Source organism: Nomascus leucogenys, chromosome 18 (genome assembly GCF_006542625.1).
Source record: "Nomascus leucogenys isolate Asia chromosome 18, Asia_NLE_v1, whole genome shotgun sequence".
In the NCBI taxonomy this organism is placed as follows: Eukaryota; Metazoa; Chordata; class Mammalia; order Primates; family Hylobatidae; genus Nomascus; species Nomascus leucogenys.
Window position 1 is genome coordinate 18,047,428 of NC_044398.1, and position 24,838 is coordinate 18,072,265.

At 41.0% G+C, this 24,838-nt stretch overlaps 1 protein-coding gene across 3 annotated transcripts in view; it reads left to right on the forward strand.

Annotated features, from left to right (window-relative positions):
* Positions 1-24,838, forward strand: part of MYPN (myopalladin) — a 106,203-nt gene that overhangs the window by 36,789 nt on the left and 44,576 nt on the right. For all 3 annotated transcript variants that reach the window (XM_003258210.3, XM_003258209.2, XM_004091108.2), the window contains 8 exons: positions 401-576; positions 2,932-2,983; positions 5,810-5,924; positions 7,497-7,568; positions 15,903-16,044; positions 19,102-19,125; positions 23,047-23,163; positions 23,635-24,007. In XM_003258210.3, the coding sequence (XP_003258258.2) occupies positions 401-576; positions 2,932-2,983; positions 5,810-5,924; positions 7,497-7,568; positions 15,903-16,044; positions 19,102-19,125; positions 23,047-23,163; positions 23,635-24,007 (1,071 nt within the window). The remainder of the gene's footprint in view (positions 1-400; positions 577-2,931; positions 2,984-5,809; positions 5,925-7,496; positions 7,569-15,902; positions 16,045-19,101; positions 19,126-23,046; positions 23,164-23,634; positions 24,008-24,838) is intronic.

A 24,838-nucleotide genomic window follows, 5' to 3' on the forward strand; every position in this document is an offset into this window, starting at 1 on the left:
CTCAACTTTACGAACCTGTATTATCTCTTAGATTCTCTCATATAAGCGAATGTAGCACTTAATGCATATGATAGGAATCAGAAAGTCATTTTAGGAGAAGCCAAGTTCCACATCAAAGACCCTGATCTTTGTACTTGGCTGTTCCTGCTTTCTCACTAGTTTTCTCAGTTGTACCATTCTTAACTGGAGCTACTTTCTAATTTCCTGAGTGTGGTGTCAATATGGTTTGAATACCGCCAACTCTTTTCACTGTTACAAAAAAAAATGTTATAGTGATGGAGTTTTGTTGTTGTTGTTGTTCTGACTTTAAATGAAGCTCATTTAAGAGAATATCTGGAGCTGTCTATGTTATTGTCTTGCATTTGAGTCATGTCCAAAGACCATATTCTTTTCCCTGCAGGTGGTACTGTGAAGGCAAGGAGCTTGAAAATTCCCCAGATATTCACATAGTCCAAGCAGGAAATCTGCACTCACTGACCATTGCGGAAGCCTTTGAAGAGGACACAGGACGCTATTCCTGCTTTGCTTCTAACATCTATGGGACAGATTCGACTTCTGCTGAGATTTATATAGAAGGTAAAACAAAATACTCTTGGAGTATGACACTTAATAGTAAGACATTTAGTTATAATAAATAAATATGTATTGAGGGCCTCCTCTACCACACGCTCTTCTAGGCAATGAGGATACAGCAGTGAACCGAGTAGAACAAAAATGCTTAGGTTCATTTACTGATAATTTACATTATATGATGGGAAAGACAGAAAATAAACAAGATAAACAAATAAAATATATGATATGATAGGTATATATAAACACTGTGAAAGATACAAAAACCAAGAAAAAGAGATAGGAATGGCGTATGTATGACTGTGGGGGCGGAGAGGTGGGGAATGAGCCACAAGGTCGTTTGAGAGAAATTTACTCTAGGCAGAAAAATCAGCAAGTGCAGTGGCCCTGAGAGTGGGAGTGTGCTTGTCTTAAGACACAGAGATGAGCCAATGTGGCCAGGGTGGAGTGAGCAAGAAAGTAACAGAAGATGAGGTTGAAAGGTAAGATGGGGTGAAAGTGGAAGGAGGGAGGTAAGCAGATCACAAAAGTCCTTGTAGGTCATTGCAAGGACTTTGATTTTGACCCTGAGGTAGATGAGAAGTTCTGGAGCATTCTGAGCAAAGACATGACATGATCTTAGTTTTTTTGTTTTTTGTTTTGTTTTGTTTTGTTTTTAAGACAGAGTCTCACTCTATTGCCCAGGCTGGAGTGCAGTGACACCATCTCCGCCCACTGCAACCTCCGCCTCCCGGGTTCAAGTGATTCTCGTGCCCCAGCCTCCCAAGTAGCTGGGAATACAGGCATGCACCACCACACCTTGCTAATTTTTGTATTTTTAGTAGAGATGAGGTTTCCCCTTGTTGGCCAGGCTGGTCTTGAACTCCTCACCTCAAGTGATCTGCCCACCTCGGCCTCCCAAAGTGCTGGGATTATAGGTGTGAGTCACTGTGCCCGGACGATCTGACTTAACAGTCACTCTGGCTGCTGTTTGAAAATATACTGCAGGGAGTCAAGGATAGATGCATGGATACCATTTGGGAACACTGGAAAGGCATTTACATTGGCATCAAGTTTATATGATTAATTTGAGGTGAAAAAAATCAACCATGCTCCTTTGTATCTACCTATATTTGTGTTCCTATTTTATCTTATCCTTTGAATTTTGTCTGCAGATCATTCTTTAGCACTTTTTCCACCAGTAATACCTTATGTATGCCTTGGTTTTAGCATTTCAACATATTATTATGGTATAGATGCCCGTTTATCAACTAGATTGTAAGGCCATGACTTATTTATATCTCCAATGTGTACTTGTACTAGGTACTTACATAGTACCAAGTACATAGTGAGTATTTGATAAACATTTTTTGAATAAATACATGAATAGAAATGTGTTGTATGTGTATGTGTTTTTATCCTCACATTTTTGGAGTCCAATAAATACCTCCAGATTTAGCTGTTACATATCTTCGTGGAATGCACTATCTTGAGAAGTAAATCCAGGATCAAAGCTCTGCTAACAGTGCTCAAACTGGATTACTGGGGTTTTTTTTCCTTTGTGACAAAAAGACTTTAAACACCCCCTCTCTCACAATGAAGTATGACTTTTAATATTAGGACTGGAAGGAAGAGCATCCACCTACACGTACAATGTTTGGAATCCAGTGTAATCCCTTCTTGTATTCAATCTGTGTAGGCCAAGAGCAAGAGGACTTACGAACACCAGAGAATGTCTGCAAATACTGCTCTGTTAGGCCAAAGGCATCAGCAGGTGTTTTACATACAAGAACCCTTAGAAGTTGGGTCAGTTAATTTGAATAGTACCACTAACTAGACATGTGACCTTGAGCAATTCCTTCAACTTCTTAGGGCCTATTTCCTCGTTTGACAAGTTGGGTGTTAGTGTAGTGAATCACTGAGTTCATTTCTTTTTTTTTTTTTTTCTTGAGACGGAGTTTTTCTCTTGTTGCCCAGGCTGGAGTGCAATAGCGCGATCTTGGCTCACAGCAACCTCCATCTTCCAGGTTCAAGCCATTCTCCTGCTTCAGCCTCCAGAGTAGCTGGGATTATAGGCATGCACCACCATGCCCGGCTAATTTTGTATTTTTAGTAGAGATGGGGTTTCTTCATGTTGGTCAGGCTGGTCTCGAACTCCGGATCTCAGGTGATCCACCCGACTCGGCCTCCCAAAGTGCTGGGATTACAGGTGTGAGCCACCATGCCCGGCATCACTGAGTTCATTTCTAAGATTCTGTAGGTATTCAGATATTTAGGAATCAGGTTATCAAAGTATCATCTTAAAAATCTTATGTCGTGTTTAGGAACCAATTTAAGAAATTGCCATCTTAACAATCTTATGTCTTGTTTTTATTTTTCCAGGGGTGTCTTCTTCTGACTCAGAAGGGGACCCTAACAAGGAAGAGATGAATCGGTAATTCTGATTTTCTATCTTATAGCTTTAGCATCCTCAGATCAATTAATAGCTCAAAGAGAACTATTAATTGGTTACTAGAACTTAAGAAGGGTGGCTCCAGGGTTTGACCACAAAAATAAATAAATAAATAAATAAACAAACAAATTGAGTGGATTTGAAGAAGACCCTACTTTTGCTTAAGTCTTGCCTAGCAGATTAATTTGAATCTTTCCAATTTACTCCCTACAGAGGATGAGCTCCTTAAGGGCAGAAATCCCTTGTTTATGCCTACCTTGAAATGGTTGATAATTTGCTTCTAGCTTTTGTGCAGATATGAACAGTCATAACCAGAGTAAATGATTCCTCTTTTACCCCCTTCTTTTATCATTCTCGTGGCCTTGATTCAACTCATCCTTCTCTCCTGCTTTTTATGCCAACCACCTCCTTAGAGGCTTCCTGTCTGCTTCTGCCTTTTTTTCTCTTTTATAGTGTCCAAACTACAACCAGTTATTCTCTAAAAGAGATCAGGACTCTGATCCTATTGTTTTCCTGACTCATGAAAAGATTATTATCTATGAGAAAACAAAAATCAAACACAAAACAAACAGCAACATTTTTAAAAAATCTTAACATGGCGTACATACAAAGCCTTATTCAGTAGAGCATCAACCAGGTTTTTCTGTCCCCTCCTTCCTTCCCCACCTCAGGCTGTCTACATTGTTGACATCTCACCCAAATCATGTATAGTTCGTCTTCACTCCTTTGTTCAAGCTGTTCACTTTGCTAGGATTGCCCTATCTTCTCTGTCTAGCAAACTCTTATTTATCCTACAAAACCCAGTCTAAATGTTCTTTCTCTTTGAGCTCTGTAATAAACTTCTCCCCTATTGCACACGCATCACTGCTTCCTTGTGGCTCCCATAATGTGTTACAAACCTAAGGGGTATGAATTTTGATCTATAAACTTAAATAAGCAAGAAATATCCCATTTATTTATTTGCTCTAAATCCACTTGTAGTTGTTGGGATTTAGCCTCAGTTGTGTATCATAGAGACTCAAATTAACTGTGACTTAAATGAAACAGATATTTATTTCTTATTTACATACAAATCTGGATTTGGTGGGTAAAATGACCCCACATTCCACTAGGTTCCTCTGTGCTTCCTGCTTTCTGCTTTATCTCACACTAAGATGTTGCTCTCATCTTCTTAGGCTAAAATAGAAAGAAATAAATGCTCATCAGCCTTTTAAGGTCATCTCTCTTAAAATGCATATACCACTATCCCTCATATCCCGTAACCAGAAAGTACCCATGTGGCCACACCTAGCTGCAGTGAATGTTGGGATATGTAGTCTTTATTTGGAGTAACCATGTAAAGAAATCAGGTATTCTATTATTGTAGAAGAAGAAAACAGATGCTTTGGATACACGGATTGGCTTTGCATTAGCACATCATTCTGCTTGAGACCAGATGCTGCCTGGTTAGGGAAAACATCCAGTCTGGTATTGAGTGTCACTTTACCCCTCACAGTTTTACAATGAGCCATAGAGAGAGAGAGCAGTTTTGGAGCAAGCACCATTCTAAACACATTACATGAATTATCTTATTTAATCCTCACAAAACCCTATGAGATAAGAATTTTTTATTATTCATTTGTTTATTTTGAGACAGAGTGTTGCTCTGTTGCCCAGGCTAGAGTGCTGTGGTGCAATCTCAGCTCACTGCAACCTCTGCCACCCAGGTTCAAACGATTCTCCCACCTCAGCCTTCCAAGAAGCTGGAATTACAGGCGCACGCCACCATGCCTGGCTAACTTTTTTGTATTTTTGGTAGAGATGGGGTTTCCCCATATTGACCAGGCTGGTCTTGAACTCTTGGCCTTAGGTGATCCATCCACTTCAACCTCCCAGAGTGCTGGGATTATAGGTGTGAGCCACCGTGCCACCTCCAGGAATTATTATTTCCCCATTTTAGAGATGAGGAAGCTGAGGCAAAGAGATATAACACCTAGGCCAAAGGAAAGCCCTCTGTCATCAGTCATCTCTCCATGGGTTACAGGTGAGAGGCCCACGTCTCAAATCCCAAGTTCTCTTCAAGTCCAGAGCTTGTTGCTTTCTGACACGTGTAATTACGGATATCTTTAACAAGACTGGGAGCCGTTTACTGAGAGAGATGGCCTTCCCCTCTGGACGTAGGTTCTCCCTGGGGTCAGGTTCTCTGGCAAGATCCACAGACCTCTGTCTCTTTCACAACAAAACTAAAATAATCTCCCCTCTGCAGCCTTCTCAAGAATACTTGCTGGCTCTCTTGCCCATCAAATACTCTCTTTAATTTAATTTGTGTAAACTTGAAGAGCTTGTTGACTTCATGCCGTTTCTGCTTTCTGCCATGCCAAATTCTCAGAGGTTAAGTTTTATATATGAGAGACCCTGTCTTGGATCAGAGATATAGATTTACAAAGCCTGGCCTCTTACTTGAAATGGGAGGGGGAGGGAAAATACCGAGGGTAACAACAAAACAAATCTCAAAAAATTACCTTCTGCGCATGCTTCCATCACTGCATTTGTCTTGGATCTCAGTTAACTGTTAATATGTTTGACTCCCTGGCTACACTGAGAATAATGGCCCAAGGACAGGAATGGTGTCTTATGCATTTTCGTGTTTGCATTGCCTAACAAAGTGTGTAGCAAAAATGCCCTTGGTCAACTTTTGTAAAATATCATCAAACCAAGATTTTTATTACACTCACCTGTAAGCAGTGATGCCATTACTAGTTTTCCTAAAATAATTTTCACAAAGAGTGATAGGTCTGTTTCATAATCTATATTTTAACAATTTCTCAGAATCCAGAAGCCAAATGAGGTGTCATCTCCTCCCACTACCTCTGCAGCCATTCCTCCAGCAGTACCCCAAGCCCAGCATTTGGTGGCCCAACCTCGTGTGGCAACCATCCAGCAGGTACAAGAATCCAAGTGAAACACAAGTGCCATCCACTGTGACAGACAGGCATGATGACCATGACCATCTTGCATGGCATGATCGTGTTTTTCTCAGGTGCAACTCCATCATCAGGATAATCACCTTGTATTTCTGATGTTTGAGAGCTGTGGTTCCTGTTGCTTTGGGAACATATTCTCGGGCTTCAATAGGCAAATTTCTGAGGGAAAGAAACGCTTTACAAATTAGTCCCTGGCTTTTCAGCTTTATAAAGGGTGCTGATTACATATGCAGTGAGCTGTCAGCTCTCAGACTGGCCTAGAACAAACACTCTATATCATAAAACCTGATTAGGTTCATGGAGCTGCAGAGAATTCCACTTTCTAAGACGAAGCAAGCATGTAGTTATTTTTTAGAAAACAGCAAAGGTTCTCATCCTTCAAGTTAATAATAATGATACCTGCTTATTGTAAAAACACTTTAAAAGTACAGAAGTATGCCAGGTGTGGTGGCTCACACCTGTGATCTCAGCACTTTGGGAGGCCAAGGTGGGAGGATTGCTTGAGTCCAGGAGTTTGAGACCAGTCTGGGCAACATAGCAAGACCCTATCTCTACAAAAAATAAAAAAAAATTAGCCAGGCATGGTGGCACGCACCTATGATCCCAGCTACTCGGGAGGCTGACATGGGAGGATCACTTGAGCCTGAGAGGTCAAGGCCACAGTGACCTGTGATAGCATAGCTGCACTCCAGCCTGGGCAACAGAATAAGACCCTGTCCTCCCACCCCGCCCCCCCCAAAAAATGTATTAAGTAAAGATTCTACTCCAGTGCCTTCACTCCTCAGAGGTACTTCATGTTAGTAGTTTCTAGTAGGTAGTTCCAGGCATTGTCTATGCATATAGAAGAATATATATATATATGCATAGACTTTAAAAAATATGAAGTCATACTATCTAAATAAACATATTACTTGTTATTGATATATTTCTTTTATATACATATATTTTTTTCTATTTTTGAAAAAATTATTTGTAGAGACGAGATCTCACTGTGTTGCCCAGGCTGGTCTTGAACTCCTGGCCTCAAGCCATCCTCCCACCTCAGCCTCCCAAAGTGCTAGAATTACAGCTGTGAGCCACCATACCCAGCCTGATATATTTCTTTATTGATGATCAATGTATTTAAATATATTTATCTACTATCTCGTTTTAAAAATTATCCAACCCATTTAGTAGTGCAGAGGGGTCAAGTTTTAGTTCTAATCCATTGGTTTTCAAACTGTGATCTGTGTAGCCCCAGGGGTTCTACGGAACCTCTTCGGAGGTTTAGGGTTAATGACATAGATCCATAGATCTATATGTGAAGGGTTGGCATGGGGATAGGCAGCACATATTTTATAGCCACCATGACCTAGAGAGAAATAGAGTCAATTCAGTCTAAAATTTGAAGTCTGTGATTCATAAACTTAGAATACATCAGTTTTTTGGTTTGGGATGCATTTCATATACCAAATTCTATAGGTTTGTTATGTCTCACTATCCATCTAATAATATTAGTAACAATTAATTTACTGTTGGTTCTCTTCTACCAGTGTCAGAGCCCCACCAATTACTTGCAAGGATTGGATGGAAAACCTATCATTGCAGCTCCTGTGTTTACAAAGGTAATAAAAATATTACTTCTTTCTGTCATGGCTTTAAAGATACCACAGCACCCAAAGTTATAGGATACAAAATTTATTCATTTTTATCTCAGGATTTGGTCTTCTGTATATACAGTATAGGGTTTGGGTTGTTTTGTTAGTTACTACAGTATCGCTTCAAATCCCAGATTTCTAATAACAGTTTTAGTAATGAGAGAAATGTCTTTGCCTCTTACCACAGTGATCTCTGTGGCCATTATACAACTGTTCAACATAGAAGCCACCTCTAGAGGTCAAGTGATAAATTTCTAGCCACATATTACTCCAAAGGTTTCTCTGAATTTTTAGAAAAATTCAATTGCAGGTACCTGGCTTAGGTGCTCAAGGAGATGGAGTTAAATGCTGTTAGGAGGTTTAACATAAAGCCTCCCTCCTTCTAGGACAAAGAGCTTTCTTTTTCTATTCCATAGTATCAACTATTGAGGTGGCATCAAATTCGGAGTCTCATAATCTTTGTACTTAGCCCTAGAAAATTTAATCAAGCACATTCATTTACAAATGAAAAACCAAGGGAGGGCCAGAGAGATGAAGCCATGTAGCCAATGTCACAGATCCAGTTAGTGGCAGAATCAGGACTACAAACAAGTTCTCCCAATTCTCGGACTATCAGACTGTGTTTATATGTTGCCCAAGCCAGTGAGTGTGAAGATGAAAAAATTGAATCACATTGGATTTTATGGTATTATGAGGACCAAATAGGCAGCATCTATGCCTGGATTTACAGTTTATTGTTTGTATAAACACCAAACTTAGGCCCAAATAGATTTTATCCTCTTTGAAGTATGCTTTGGTTTAGAGCAATGGTTCTCAATCATGGTTAATTTTGCCCTTCGGAGTCATTGGCACTTTTGTTGTCACAACTGGGGGGTTGCGTTCCTGGCATCCAGGAATGGTGCTAAACATCCTAAAACACATAGGATGACAGCCCCCCCCAACAAAAATTGTCTAGCTCAAAATGTCAACAGTGTTGAAGCTGAGAAATCCTGGTTTGAGCAAAATGGAAAAAATGGGCTATTTTTCTAGTGAGTACTGATCCTTAAAGGAAGAGCTAAATCCACAACTTCTACAGAAGCATCCATTTCATGGGAGTTCTGCTGTATCAGATCATTCAAGATGGTTTTCCGAAACCCAGCATGGAGTCTAGAGCGAACAACCATGTTTACCAACATCCATATCAGTTAGGCAAACATTCTTATGTGAAACAAGATGCCTCTCAATTTTTCAAGTTCAGTTCATAACCTACATTTGAGATTTTAGCTTTACTATTTTCAAAGTCTTGAAGTAGGAGAGCAACATGTTGTGATTTGGTGGATACAAGACTTTGATGAGGAGTTATAGGTGGACCTTTATGCGGGGGGTGTATGTGTGTTTGTAACATAGCTAAGAGAGCTACTTCTTATTGACTCTTATCGTCATTGCTAAGTCATCTAACCTTAAAACAGTGATTAAGTGCCACAGACACTTTAATTTATCATGTCAGTTTGTCACACCTTAGAGATAGTGCTGACTCTTCAAAGGCAGCTAAACCACAAGATAGTTTATACTCAGTCTCAGCTAAAGTCTCCCGCCTCTTCCCTTCCTCAACTCCATCTGCCCAGACAGGTGACATCAGAGGGATATCAGGTGATATCTCCACTCAATTTCAAATCTTCCTAGGTTACTGTGTCTTCCCTGCATCTATGTCCATGAAAAGAGTCCAACTCTGTAAAATAGTTGGAAGAGATTTATTCTCAGCCAAATATGAGTGACCATGGCCTGTGACAGAGCCCTCAGGAGATTCTGAGAACATATGCCAAAGGTGGTCTGGGTACAGCTTGGTTTTATACCTTTAGGGAAACATGAGACATCAATCTGTACATGTAAGATGTACATTGATTTGGTCTGGAAAGGCAGGACAACTGGAAGTGGGGCCTTCCAAGTCATAGGCAGATTCAAATATTTTTTGGATTGACAATTGGTTGAAAGAGTTATTAACAATAGAAAGGAATGTCTGGATTAGGATAAGGGGTTGTAGAGACCAAGGTTTTATCATGCAGATGAAGCCTCCAGGAGCAGCCTTCAGAGAATAGATTGTAAATGTTTTTTATCAGATCTTATCAGACGTAGAGTCTGTTCTATCAGTAATTCCAGGAGGGTATAATGAGGCACGTCCCCTTCCCATCATGACCTGAACTAGTTTTCAGGTTAGCTTCAGAATGCCCTTGCTGAGAGGAGGGGTCCATTCAGATGGTAGGGGGCAGGCAGAGGAGGGTGCAGAGCGGGTGTGTGCTAAGAATTTCATTTTTGGTTGACGCATATCACCCAGAGCATACCTCTGGCACATTTATCACGACAGTAAAGCTGTTTACCTTTCGATCTCTCCCGTTCACCTTGAAGACTGTCTCTAATATCTAGATAGGAGTCCATAGAGGCAACAATAGGTAAAAAGTTGTTATTATTTTGAAAAGTCCAATAGGACTTTAACATTTATTTATTTGTTTGTTTGTTTTTTGAGATGGAGTTTCACTCTTGTTGCCCAGGCTGGAGTGCAATGGCATGATCTCGGCTCACTGCAACCTTGGCCTCCCGGGTTTAAGCGATTCTCCTGCCTCAGCCTCCCAAGTAGCTGGAATTACAGGCATCCACCACCATGCCTGGCTAATCTTTTGTATTTTTAGTAGACATGAGGTTTCACCATGTTGGTCAGCCTGGTCTCAAACTCCTGACCTCAGATCCGCTCACCTCAGCTTCCCAAAGTGCTGGGATTAACAGCATGAGCCACCACACCTAGCTAACATTTATTTTATTTTACTTTTTTATTTTATTTTATTTTATTTAGACAGAGTCTCCCTCTGTCACCCAAGCTGGAGTGCAGTGGCATGATCTTGGCTCAGTGCAACCTTCACCTCCTGGGTTCAAGCGATTCTCATGTCTCAGCCTCCTGAATAGCTGGGACTATAGGTGTGCACCGCCATGCCTGGCTAAATTTTGTATTTTTAGTAGAGACGGAGTTTCACCATGTTGCCCTGGCTGGTCTGGAACTCCGACCTCAGGTGATCCGCCCACCTCAGCCTCCCAAAGTGTTGGGATTACAGGCGTGAGCCACGGTGCCCGGCCACATTTATTCTTTACATTTAATTTTCATGAGCTGATTACAGCCACAGATTGAGCTGCGTTTGTGTGGTGATTCTGATTAGCTCCTTCTATTAATAATTAGATGCTCTGATTGGCAGATGCATATACTTTTGATAAATAAAAATAGGAAAATGAATTAATCATTAACATATTTTGTTAGATATAATATCTAAAAGAAATAGCTTCATGGTGGGAAAATGGTCCTTAGTACACAGACCCAAACCCTGACGAGGCTTTCTCAGCCTCGTCAGGATATGTGCTTTTGCCTCCATAAATGGGATAAGGATTGTTCAGGCATTGGGCACTAGGATAGGCAGTGGCTCAGATTCCAGAAAGACTTATCAGCAATGATGTGCTTGCGTTAGTTTCCATCAGTGAGGGCAGGATTGAGGTCATAGTCACTGCCAGTGTCATTAGCAAATTTCTGAGTCAGAGCCACCAGTGATGGATGGTATCATGTGGCTATGAGCCATGATAACAGATTATTTGCATATGTTTGTTTGGCTTATTCCTGCTCTATTTACTTGTTTAGGGACTTCTGGCATTCCGTTCCCTATGACTCACTTTCTATACTGCCCAACAAAGCATTTCTTTGCCAATTGTGGCAAGAAGCCAGTTTTTTTTTTTAAAGCAACGCTTAGAGAGCAGAGTTTTATTTAACTCCTTCCTCCGCTGGTGACAGCGAAGTACTTATCTTCTTTTAAAGAAAGTTAAAATAAAAAGGAGAGTAGCCCAGCAAAACAGTGGTAAAATTTGAGAGAGGACTGTGGGATTCCAAAACTAGTTCACTACTCTACTCTTAGGTGATACCTATGTTTTTAAATGCTCTTTAACTGTGGATAGAGATAGACTATCCTCCATCCTCTACGCAGTATCAAAAATACTTTTGCTCTGTTTATGCGGGGAAAACAGCACTCACACTTCTTGAGTGTGAAGGGAGGTCGATGATCAAATTAGAATCTTACTCCTATCACTGCTCCCACCCCAGCAGCAGCTGCTTTGGCAGGCTTTCAAGGCTGCAGCAGCCCTGGCCCCAGCTGCTTCAGCAGTAATTTGAAGAGTGCAAGGGGGTAGGGGAAGTGAGAAATTGAAAAAGAGCACTTCATTATATAACAGCAAAGGCAGGAAACCCTGAAATAACTGGGCCGGTAGTGGGATCCAGATTTCTGGAGTTCATGGGCCCCTCTCCCCATTCAATCAATTCTGGAGACTTTTCTTACTCAATGATTGCATGGGGCACTTGTGACAGTCAAGGGGCAAAAGAGCTTTCAATCGAACAGTTCTTTATCAGTAAAAACCACTTTGATCCAACTCCAGCCTAAAGCACTGTGCATTTGCAGCATCTTCCAAGGTGCAAAATTATCAACTGGATTGAAAAACAAATAAAATGGCAAAACGAACCTTGTAGCTGACATCTTTTAACCAATAAGGCAGATGCTCTTTCTCAAGGATGTCCCAGCATTATGTTTGTGGTTATAGATCTACTAAGCAAGAACTATATCCTTTCAACTCACATTTATAGTAGTGGGCATGGTGCTGGGCACAAAGCAGGCGCACATTTATTCTGTGGCAAATAACTTCCATTTCAGGCCAGGCACGGTGGCTCACAACTGTAATTCCAGTACTTCGGGAGGTTGAGGCAGGAGGATCACTTGAGGCCAAGAGTTCAAGACCAGCCTGGTCAAGATGGCAAAACCCCATCTCTAACTAAAAACACAAAAATTAGCCGGGCATGGTGGCATTTGCCTATGGTCCCAGCTACTTGGGAGGCTGAGGCAGGAGAATCACTTGAACCCAGGAAGTGGAGGTTGCAGTGACCCGAGATCATACCACTGCACTCCAGCCTGGGTGACAGAGCGAGACTCCATCTCAAAAAACAAAACAACAAAAAACAAAACAAAACAAAAAAACCCTTCCATTTCAGCTAAGAAGAAATTATTATTTTCATTACTTTGTGACTTCAGAGTGTCTTTAGGAGGAATAGAGAAAAAAAGCAAAATGTCAAATGGCCATGGAAGAAGACATGCTTCCTAAGTCTCTATGTTGTCAAGTCACCTTACAAAGAATGTCCTCCCAGATGACCAGTTTAGTGATGACACCCAAGATAGATTTGCACTTTGAATACTGCATACCTGAGGAGGTTGTAGATCTTTGGTTATAGTGACTTTAGCCCAGACTCATAATTCCTAGAAAAGACTAACTTAATCTTTGCTAGTTGGAGACTGTTTGGTCTGTCTCATTTGTTGTCAGTGAAGCTGAAATGAATATGATCAAGTCTGTACACCCCATGCCATTAGTAACAAACAACCTAAGACCTACTGCTGTGATGAATGTGATGACAGCTACACTATGTTCTAATAGTGTAACTGGTTTGGATCCTGATCTGTGGCAATGTGAGCCAGCTCTTTCTCATGAAACTTTGTAGAAAAGCAGCTTTCAGCAATAACAACCATCATCATCCTTATAACTACGACTCTTAACAGTTTTCTAAGTGGCTTGTGAGATGACCCTTGCTACCTCCTTTACTGAGTATCGATGATGTGCCACACTGGAATGAGCTTCCATCACAGACATTAGGAGGCCCATTCCATACACTGTAGTATCTCACATAACTAGGCTGGGCTCTTGAATAGGACATAAAGTCTTGGCCTTTGATGTCAAATGAATAACAACCAACTGATGGTTTAAATTATGAGCAACATATTTTCTCAAGATCCTTTTGCAAGCAGGGCTTTCGTGTAACCTCTGCAGATTGAGAACTGGCTCATATATCTGAGCTGAACTTTAGGCCATGTCAGAGCATATTAGATTGACCTCATTCTACTGTGAATGTACTGTTTCATTTACTCAACCCCTTCTGCCACCACCACCTTTTTTGAGGTTTGGTTTGGTTTTCTAATTGGTTTGCCTCAAGAAGGAACAAAAACTTTATTATGTATAAGCTCCAGGAGGGTGTCTAAGTGCCATTAAAGTTTTCAATGGGCCCCAAAGCTGCCATTTGAGCACACAATTTGCTCAGAGGCCAGGGTGGAGGACGTACTCACCAGTTTGCCGGGAGCACCCAAAATTCACTGATGCTTCCTGTTTTCCGTTCTTGTCATTAGTAGATGTTTTGGGAAGACAAATAATAATTAGATTTTTCGGTCAAATAGTTCTTTATTAATTCAGAAACCGCTCGGTGCTAATCCCGTCCTGAATTACTTCAGCAAATTTGGGACCTCAGAAAGAATAAAACACTAACATTGAACTACAGTGCCCCCTGGCTGTCACAATATCAATGCATAACATCCCTGAGGTGAAAGTCTCTTACACAGCTAGTGCTATGAGGTTTTCCCCAGTTCCACGTTCTCCTTAGGTAAATGCTATTAAGTACGATAGGACCAAGTACAGAATATCATAAGTTGTTCAGACAAGAACTGTAAAAAATAACGAAATATTCATAACAGCGAATGACAAAAGAGAAAAAACGATTGGCTTTCCTCTTCTCTGAAGCAAGAGCCAGTATTTCCTAAATGCAGGTCCAAAAATTGTAATAATAGAAAGCCATGCAGCGTTTGTTGCTTACAGAGTTTGTGGAGAAAGTTTAGTTGTAACCTTTTTATGCTTACAGTCTTTGGGCCAAATGAAAAACAGAAATATGCCAATACATGTGCCGAAGAAGCATTTCATAATCACATGAAGTGCCAACTACAGAAAAGAATGTAAGGTTTTCAGCTCACAAACCATGATGAATAAGAAACTAGTTGTGAAACAATGTGCATTTTATTATCTTCTAGAGTCTAGTACAGAATACACTGATATCTTACAATTCAAAGTGGTCTTTATAAACCTTTTATTGTGGGAGTGTGGAAAAGCATTTAGTGATTCCTTCGCAAATTTACAACGTATTTTACAATGACATATGACTGTATGTGTGACTAGGATTTTATAAAGATTGTGATTGTTTTTATTCCTCAACAGATTAGTGAGGCTATCCTGTAAAGACCACATAAGAAAAACAAAACAGCAAAATGAAAATCAATTTCCAGGACTGCAGAATGTAAACAAGGCAAAGCTAGGAAGACAGAACCAGTTACTTGGGCCATAAAACCCTTCCACATTATGAGCAGCCACGTTCTTTTGTGGACTAATACATCACTCCTATGTTGAGCACATGTAGTAGATACTCACTGCAGATTTAAAGATTATTATTATTTCTGGAAATCAAACACCACTTGGGCATTTCAGAACAGAGGTACTGAGGCCGGGTGCGGTAGCTCAAGCCTGTAATCCCAGCACTTTGGGAGGCCGAGGCGGGTGGATCACTTGAGCCCAGAAGTTTGACACCAGACTAGGCAACATGGCAAAACCCTGTTTCTACAAAAAAAAAAAAAAAAAAAAAAAAAAAAAATTAGCCGGGCGTGGTGACCTGTGCCTTTAGTCCCAGCTATTCAGGAAGCTGAGGTGAGAGGATCGCTTGAGCCTGGGAGGTTGAAGCTGCAGTGAGCCGTGATCACAACACTGCACACCAGCCTGGGAAAGAGAGTGAGACCCTGTCTCAGAAAAAACAAACAAACAAACAAACAAACAAAAAAACCCCTGGCCAAAAAAAAAAAAAAAAACCCAAACCAAAACAACAACCCCAAAGATACTATATTAAAAGTAGCTACATTACTCAAAATGTCTTGCCTAATATTTAATAAATTTACTTAGCATTGGTAGAGAGAGAAAGGAAAACAAAGTGAGGGAAAAGCTTTATATGGGCTCAGATGATTCTGTCTTCAAACCTACTTTTGGGATGTGAGGGCAATCTGGCTGTGATATCCGTCACCCCATTGATGGCCAGAATTAATTCAGCTGATCAGGCTGGCTATGCGGGTGTCCTCTTTCTCCCTCACTGTTCCATGTGTGTCCCTCCTGAAGCTGTGCGCTCAGTGGAAGAAGATGACCATCCCTGATAGAGGAGGACCGATCTTAGGTCAAGGGCATAGACATAGCCGCGCTCCCCTGCTAGAACCTCCAAACAAGCTCTCAAAACTACTTCTGAATGCACATCCACAGAACTGAAGCTGCTAGAGATGTAGATGCTTTGGAGAAAAATCCAAATATGGAGATGGCATCTTCTTCTAAAATTCAACACCAGAACTAGATTACAAAAATGTGTACTTTTTTGTTCTAACTACATTCTTCTTATCATTATAGATGCTACAAAATTTGTCAGCTTCTGAGGGTCAGCTGGTTGTCTTTGAATGCAGAGTAAAAGGAGCTCCATCTCCTAAGGTTGAGTGGTATAGAGAAGGGACTTTAATAGAAGATTCTCCAGATTTTAGGATTTTACAGAAAAGTAAGTTAATGCTTTAAATTATTTTCTGATATCTCGTTTTTATGAACTTATTGTACACTTATTTTTATAACTTTTTAACAACTAATTAAAAATATAGTCAAAAAGAATAAAACACACCTGTAATCATACTCCTGTTAATCTCAGTATATGTTCTCCAAGAATTTTTCCATGCATAGTTTTTAAAGAAAAGCATCATATTCTTTTTTGTAAATTGATTATTTACTCAACATTTAATGAACACCTTTCCATGTCAATAAACACAGAGCCTCCTTATTATTATTATTTTTTAAGATGGAATCTCACTCTGTCACCCAGGCTGGAGTGCAGTGGCACAATCTCGGCTCACTGCAACCTCCACCTCCTTGGTTCAAGCGATTATCTTGCCTCAGCCTCTCCAGTAGCTGTGAATATCTACAGTTATTGCCTTGGAATAAATTTCTAGTACGAGCATTGCTGCTATAAATTTACCTTTTTTAAGGCTTTTAAAATATGTTGCCAAGATGCCACCCCAAAGGGTTGAACTAAATTTAGGATGATCACACAATTAATCAGCCAAAATGAGATCCTTTGGGGGAGTGAAAGAGGATGCTATTAATAATTATACAGGGATCCCAGGCATAAACTAGGTCTGTCCCAGTTGAACTGGGACACACGTCGCCCTAGCTATATCCTACTACAACCAACAATACATGGGAATGCCTTTCATCTCACACCTTCACCAACAATGAGTGTTAACCATTTTATTAAAAATCTTCACTAATTTTATAGGCCAAAAATGGGGACACTTGTTTTAATCTGCACTTCACTAATTAAATCTGGGATGAAACTTTTCTTTTTCATATTTACTTAAGTCTTTGTATTTCTTTATTTCACATTGGGTTCTTGCTCTTTTTTATTGTAAGAATTATTTAGAAATTTACATGGTTAATTCTTCTTTTCTCATCGCACAACGCTTTCACCTTGTCATGCAGTGCTTTCTCCTTGACCCATTTCAGCCATAAACTACATTGCAACATACTTGCTTTTTAAAAATATGTTGTATTAACTATGTAGAACAATCTATTATAGAAAAACTCGGGAAAAAAATTTGCTAAAATATTGGCAGTCTTTCTCTGGGCAGTGAGTCTAGGGTCAATTGTTTTACTTCCTTTTGCATTTCTGTATTTTTTTAGTTTTTCCATAATTAACATGTATAACTTTTGTTTATTTTTTTATTTTTTACATTGATTAATAAAAATTTTACAATTTACCATGTACGACATGATGTTTTGAAATATATATACATTGTAGAATGGCTAAATTGAGCTAATGAACATATGTATTACCTCACACACATCATTTTTTGTGGTGAGTTATTTGCTTTTTTCTTAATCTTTTTCTGCCTATCACAAAATAGTAGTCTGTAGATCAGTGTGACATATGACTCAGAGCTACTGTCAGGTTTTATTGGTAGTAGCAGCAACAACAATATATTCTGAATGCCATTTAAACTGAGAGATGCTGGGCACAGTGGCTCACACCTGTAATCCCAAGACTTTGGGAGGCCAGGCCAAGGCAGACGGATCACTTGAGGTCAGTAGTTTGAGACTAGCCTGGCCAACATGGTGCAACCCTGTTTCCACCAAAAAAAGAAAAAAAAAGAAAAAAAAAAAACTCAGCCATGTGTGGTGGCATGCACCTGTAGTCCCAGCTACTCTGAAGGTTGGGGCAGGAGAATCACTTGAACCCAGGAGGCAGAGTTGCAGTGAGCTGAGATCACGCCACTGCATTCCAGCCTGAGCTAACAGAGTGAGAACTTATCTCAAAAAAAAAAAAAAAAAAAACTGAGAGAGAGAGAAGAAAAAACTTCAATGGGTCTACCAGTGTAGAAGATTAAAACTAAGTTCAACAACTACTTTTTGAGTGTTGGCAATTCAATATCAATCAAACACCTGTATTCAGTACCACCGTGGGCACTTTCATGAAGCCCAAAGAATTTTAAGATAAGAACCTACTCTTGGCTGGACATGGTGGCTCATGCCTTTTAATCCCAGCACTTTGGGAGGCCGAGGCGGGCGTGAGGCCAGAAGTTTGAGACCAGCCTGGCCAACGTGGTGAAACCCCGTCTCTACTAAAAATACAAAAATTAGCTGAGTGTGGTGACAGGTGCCTGTAGTCCCAGCCACGCAGGAGCCTGAGGCAGGAGAATCACTTGAACCCAGGAGGCGAAGGTTGCAGTGAGCCGAGATCTTGCCACTGTACTCCAGCCTGGGCAACAGAGCAAGACTTCGTCTCAAAAAAAAAAAGCCTACTCTTGAAAAAACTATGATCTATCTTGAGGCTCTTAATCTTAGAAACCTCAGAGCAGGAGGTATAGTGTACACTTTGTTAGGATATCAGACCCCAAAGCCAAGAACAATCCCTCAATCTTCACAAACCTTTTTCAGGTAAGGCTGAATGAGTGCCAATAAGAGCAAGAGTCATTTCTGAAATACAACTAACTCAGAAACCTCCTTGGCTAAGGTTTATGTACCCCAAGTGAAACCCAGATTTATTTCAAGAGGAAGCAATATCATTTAATTGTTGCTCTTGGGCAAGGCGCGGTGGCTCATGCCTGTAATCCCAGCACTTTGGGAGGCTGAGGTGGGCAGATCACCTGAGGTTAGGAGTTCAAGACCAGCCTGGCCAACATGATGAAACCCCATCTGTATTAAAAATACAAAAATTAGCCAGGCGTGGTGGTACATGCCTGTAATTCCAGCTACTTGGGAGGCTGAAGCAGGAGAATTGCCTGAACCCAGGAGGCAGAGGTTGCAGGCCATTGCACTCCAGCCTGGGCAACAAGAGTGAAACTCAGTCTCAAAAAAAAAAAAAAAAAAAAGTTGTTGCTCTTTTGCTGCCTTTCTGTATATCCATCCTGTCCCTGTTCGGGTCATCTTACTTAATATTGTCACATAACCTTATTGTATCACTCCTGAGTGTGCAAGAGACTGAAATTCTATAGGAAGCTTCTGATGAACATGTAGTTTCTCAGTAAAATAAATGATGCTCAGAATCTTTTCTTTTCTTTTCTTTTAGAACCTCGATCCATGGCAGAGCCAGGTAAAGATGATTTCAACTTTAATTTATTAGTATATGAGTGATTTTATATATACAAGAATACATAATGAAGTTACACTGAGATGAATAAAAAGTGAAAAATAAAGTTTTAGGAAAAAAAGATCCAAATGGGCCAGGTGCAGTGGCTCATGCCTGTAATTCCAGCACTTTGGGAGGCCGAGGCGGGCAGATCACTTGAGATCAGAAGTTCAAGACCAGCCTGGCCAACATGACAAAATGAAACCCCATCTCTACTAAAAATGCAAAAATTAGCCAGGCATGGTGGCACACGTCTGTAATCCCAGCTACCTAGGAGGCTGAGGCAGGAGAATCGCTTGAGCCTGGGAGGTGGAGGTTGCAGTGAGCCGAGATCGTGACACTACAGTCCAGCCTGGGCTCAAAAAAAAAAAAACCATCCAAATGAACTGTAGCTATTATTGTAGGAGGAGAGGAGGGGTGCATGTGCAAATCTGGAATATATATTTAATACCTCATATGAATGCAGCTGGTTCTTGTTTATTGAGAAGTGTTTCTTAGGAATATTTTTCCTCCATAAATGGCCACCATTTGAGCCCTCTCAAAACTAAGCAAAGCAATTTTTATAATGCTAGGTCAATTTCATTTCCATAGCCTAGGTATCTCAAAACTTATGCGTCATCAGATTTTGAAGCTTGCAGAGATTCAATAAAATATCTGTGATGTTATTCGATTTGGTTGGGAGGATACTAAGATGAGATACAAGTGACAGTAGGCAAAGTTAGAAAATACAAGTCACTCACAAAACAGGCCATAAACATCTGAATGCCCTCTCTGTGACCACCCAGAAAAATCAGATTGTATTTGCAACCTTGTGAGAGAAAGCTGGTTTGTGATCTCATTATTATAATTCTGTCTTCAGGCCGGGCATGGTGGCTCACGTCTGTAATCCCAGCACTTTGGGAGGCTGAGGCTGGTGGATCACCTGAGGTTGGGAGTTCGAAACCAGCCTGGCCAACATACATACAACCCCATCTCTACTAAATTTACAAAAATTAGCTGGGGTAGGGTTTTTAAGGGTTTTAAGTGGGTTGAAGAGCGGAGATCACTGGTTGGTTGAAAAGTGCGGGGTGAAGTCATGGGACAGGGAGATGAAGAAGCCGGGTTCTCATGCTGATCTCGATCTTCTGTGGGGGTCTTCAAACTAGTTGCTGGAATTCATGGTCTGAAAAAATGTCTTAAGAGATCCTTAAACAAAAGCCTTATGAGGCTAGGCACAGTGGCTCACACCTGTGATCCCAACACTTTGGTAGGAGGATTGCTTGAGCACACGAGTTAAAGACCAGCCTGGGCAACATAGCGAGACTCCTACCTCTACAAAAACTTAAAAATTAGCCAGGCATGGTGGTGCATGTCTGTGGTCCCAGCTACTCGGGAGGCTCAGGTGGGAGGATCACTCAAGCCTGGGAGGTGGAGGTTGCAGTGAGCCAAGATTATGCCTCTACACTCCAGCCTGGGCAACAGAACAAGACCTTGTCTCAAAAAAAAATAGAAGCCTTATGATTCTGATGTTAGAAATCCTGTCTATAGCGGCTGGGTGCAGTGGCTCACGCCTGTAATCCCAGCACTTTGGGAGGCCGAGGCGGGTGGATCATGAGGTCAGGAGATCGACACCATCCTGGCTAACACAGTGAAACCCTGTCTCTACTAAAAAAAATACAAAAAAATTAGCCGGGCATGGTGGCGGGCACCTGTAGTCCCAGCTACTCGGGAGGCTGAGGCGAGAGAATGGTGTGAACCCGGGAGGCAGAGCTTGCAGTGAAACAAGATCGCACCACTGCACTCCAGTCTGGGTGACAGAGCGAGACTCCATCTCAAAAATAAATAAATAAAAAATAAAAGAAATCCTGTCTATAGCAACAATGGGGATGCAAATCAATTCTTAAACAGTCTTATGATCCTAATGTCAGAAATCCTATCTATAGGAACAAGGGGATGCAAAAGGTCAGGATCTAGTGCTATGTGACTTTTAGTGACAAAGAAAGTGGGTCAAAGTGCAGCCTGATTAATGCTTAACTATATTTCTGTCCAGAACCTAACATGCAATTCTTGTCAACCCTGTGGTGATGGTTTCAATATCACACTGACTGGAATTGTGTGTCTTAACTACCACTTAACAAGAATAGAGTTAGCTTGACTGGCTTAGACCAGTCATGATTTACCACCTGAGGCTGAGAGGGGCCAGTTTTCTTCGAAACATATGACCACTCCAAGTAGAGTAGACAAAGCCAGGGTTCTATCAACAAGGAGATAGGAGGATGAAGAGTTACTGAGTAGGTACTTGCCTTGGTCCACTGTGTGCTGCTGTAACAGAATACCTGAAACTGGGTGATTTTTAATAAAGAACAGGGATTTATTTCTTACAGTTCTGGAGGCTGGAAAGCCCAAGATCAAGGGGCCTGCATCTGGTGAGGGCCTTTATGCTGTGCTATTCCATGGCAGAAGGCAGAAGAGCAAGAGAGCAAGTGCACAAGAGAAGGGAGGGAGAGAGAGAGGGGGCCACTCTTACTTTCATGATGAACCCAATCCCACGATCACAACATTTATCCATTTATTAGGGCAGAGGCATCATGACCTAAACACCTCCCTTTAGGCTCCACATCCCAACACTGAAGCATTGGGGATTGTTTCCAGCACATGAGCACTGGGGGACACGTTCAAACAGCAATACTCAATACTGCCTGCCATGCCCCCCTGGCCAGATTTCCTAGAAATGGTCTAGTTAATTCAATTCAATTATCATGAAGCACTGAGATGCCTGCCAAGTTTCTCCTAATGCAACTATTTTTAAATAATTTTGTTTTTAATGTCAGTTCAATGGAGTGATAACTGGAGGTTTATGCTACTGTCTTATACCTCCTCTTTATTAGCTGTCAAGGAATATCTAACTTTAATAATTTTGGACTGTAATCATGTGGTTCTACTTGGGAATCACCTCTGTAGTTATTCACAGAGAATCATCGTTCACAGTGTATCAGAGTAATCCATAAGAATTACCACAGTAATACAAAAGTAGAAATGCATTTCACTCTTCTTTCACACAGAATTTCAAGTTACTCTATCAGCTCATTACTACTAGTAAAGCAAAATATTTATTTGCTGTCCAATTTTAAATTGTGGTCCTTGTTTAAAATAATCTCAGTGCAAAAGTTCCCCAGGGAAATAGAGATCTGGGCTTAGAAAATGTTTTATTAGTCCTTTAATTTCACAGAAACTTCCTTTTCCTTTGACTCCTAATTTGTTTTTGTGATTTTTAAAAAGTTTATTGTTATTCATTTCTATTTTTGCCATCTGTACTGATGACATAAAAATAGAAGATCATCTGAGAATCCATATTTTTACAAAATCCCCTTGTCAGGCCGGGCATGGGGGCTCACGCCTGTAATCCCAGGACTTTGGGAGGCTGAGGCAGGCAGATCACCTGAGGTCGGGAGTTTGAGACCAGCCTGCCAACACGGCAAAACCTCGTCTCTACTAAAAATACAAAAATTAGCCGGGCTTGGTGGCACACGCCTGTAGTCCCAGCTACTCGGGAGGCTGAGGCAGGAGAATCGCTTGAACCTGGGAGGTGGAGGCTGCAGTCAGTCGAGACCTTGCCACTGCACTCCAGCCTGGGCCACAGAGCGAGACTCCGTCTAAAAAAAAAAAAAAATCCCCTTGTTAGCACGTGGCCTGTCTGCATGGAGTTATTGTTTCTACATTCTTTGACTCATTTTGCCTACTAATCAGTCAATTCAATCAAATAATTGTTTTAACCAATTGTTTTCAAAGAATTAATATAGCCAGCTTTTTATATTGACTTTGTAGAATCATCATCTGATATCAGTAAATTCTATAATTCTGTTTTCATAATTAAGTCAGTAACCATTCTGTTTCACTGGCATATAGAGGAGATTTGCACCTTGGTCATTGCTGAGGTGTTTGCAGAAGATTCTGGGTGCTTCACATGTACTGCAAGCAACAAATACGGCACAGTGTCAAGCATTGCACAGCTGCACGTGAGAGGTAAGGACCCTTTAATGCCAGAACAGTTTAGCCTATGACTTTGAGTTTGAATATGCAGATTTTGTGTTACCATTCCTTACTGTTTTTCATAGAAAGCTGGCTTGGCCCTCCTAAAAATATTTGAATTATTGAGGAAAATGTTCTTGAACAGTGTCCAATTTTCAATTTCTTATTGCGCTTACAGCCACCACCCCAGTTAACCTGCTGTTGTCATTTTATTTCCTAAGAGAATATCTCCTCAATAAATTTCTAAATTTCTTCTCAAAAGGGTACTTAGATTTTAAATTTAGTTTTTTATTTTTAATTTTTTTTGTATCCTTACCATTCTTTAATGCCCCAATGATGATCTGTTTTTGACCAGCATTTTCCCATTCACACATTCATCTGGTGTGAACACTTTCCCATTTGTGCACATGCCCCAATTCAGGCTTACAGTGGCTGACAGCTCAGGTCCTGTGATTGTCCTTTCAGGAAATGAGGACCTCAGCAACAACGGGTCTCTTCACTCAGCCAACTCCACCACCAACCTGGCAGCTATTGAGCCACAGCCCTCCCCAACCCACTCAGAGCCTCTGTCTGTGGAACAACCCCCCAAACCCAAACTTGAGGGGGTTCTGGTGAACCACAATGAGCCCCGGTCCAGCTCCAGGATTGGGCTTCGTGTGCACTTCAACCTGCCTGAAGATGACAAAGGAAGTGAAGCATCCTCCGAGGCCGGTGTGGTGACCACCAGACAGACCAGGCCCGATTCTTTCCAGGAGAGGTTCAACGGACAGGCAACAAAAACCCCAGAGCCTTCTTCCCCTGTGAAAGAGCCCCCTCCAGTTCTGGCCAAACCCAAACTGTAAGTAAAAAGTAGGATGAATAACCAGGAGCTTCTGTGATCTTTCTTGAATCTGATCTCCTTAAAAATAATGGAACTCAGCTGGGCACAGTTGCTCACACCTGTAATCCCAGCACTTTGGGAGGCCGAGGCAGGAGGATCACTTGAGCCCAGGAATTCGAGACCAGCCTGGGAAAAATAGTGAGACCCCTGTCTCTAAAAGAAAAATTTTAAAGTAAAAAAATTAGTAGGCATGGTGGTGCACACCTATAGTCCTAGCTACATGGGAGACAGAGGCAGGAGGATCAGTTGAGCCTAGGAGTTTCAGGCTACAGCGAGCTGTGATCGTGCCACTGTACCCCAGCCTGGGTGATGGAGCAAGACTTGTCCAGGAAAAAAAAAAAAAAAGATGGAACCAAAAAGGGGAATTCCCAAATGAGAAAATACACATTAAATGTTTTGCCAAATGTACATCCTTACATCAATAGAAGCATACTATCACTATTATCCTTAATTAATAATCCACCTCCAAGCAATGTTGCACTTAAACTAATTCAGAAACATTTGTCTGACATTCTGACATTAGAGGCCCCAGGTAAAGTACTTCTGTGCTTCTCTTATAAAGACTTTTTTTGTGTCTAATCGTCTTTACAGTCTGTAATTTCATCCTTATATTTCCCATTTCTGCTTCAACTTAAGCTTCTGTAGTCATTATGGAAAAGCTATTTAGTATTTTTTAGATAGTTCCTAGCTGCTGCTGGATAAATATAATAGGATGAATAAGTGGTCATGATTTTCTGACTCAACTCAGGAGCCTACTGTGGTTGTTGCCCTGACTCTCTAGAAAGCCGT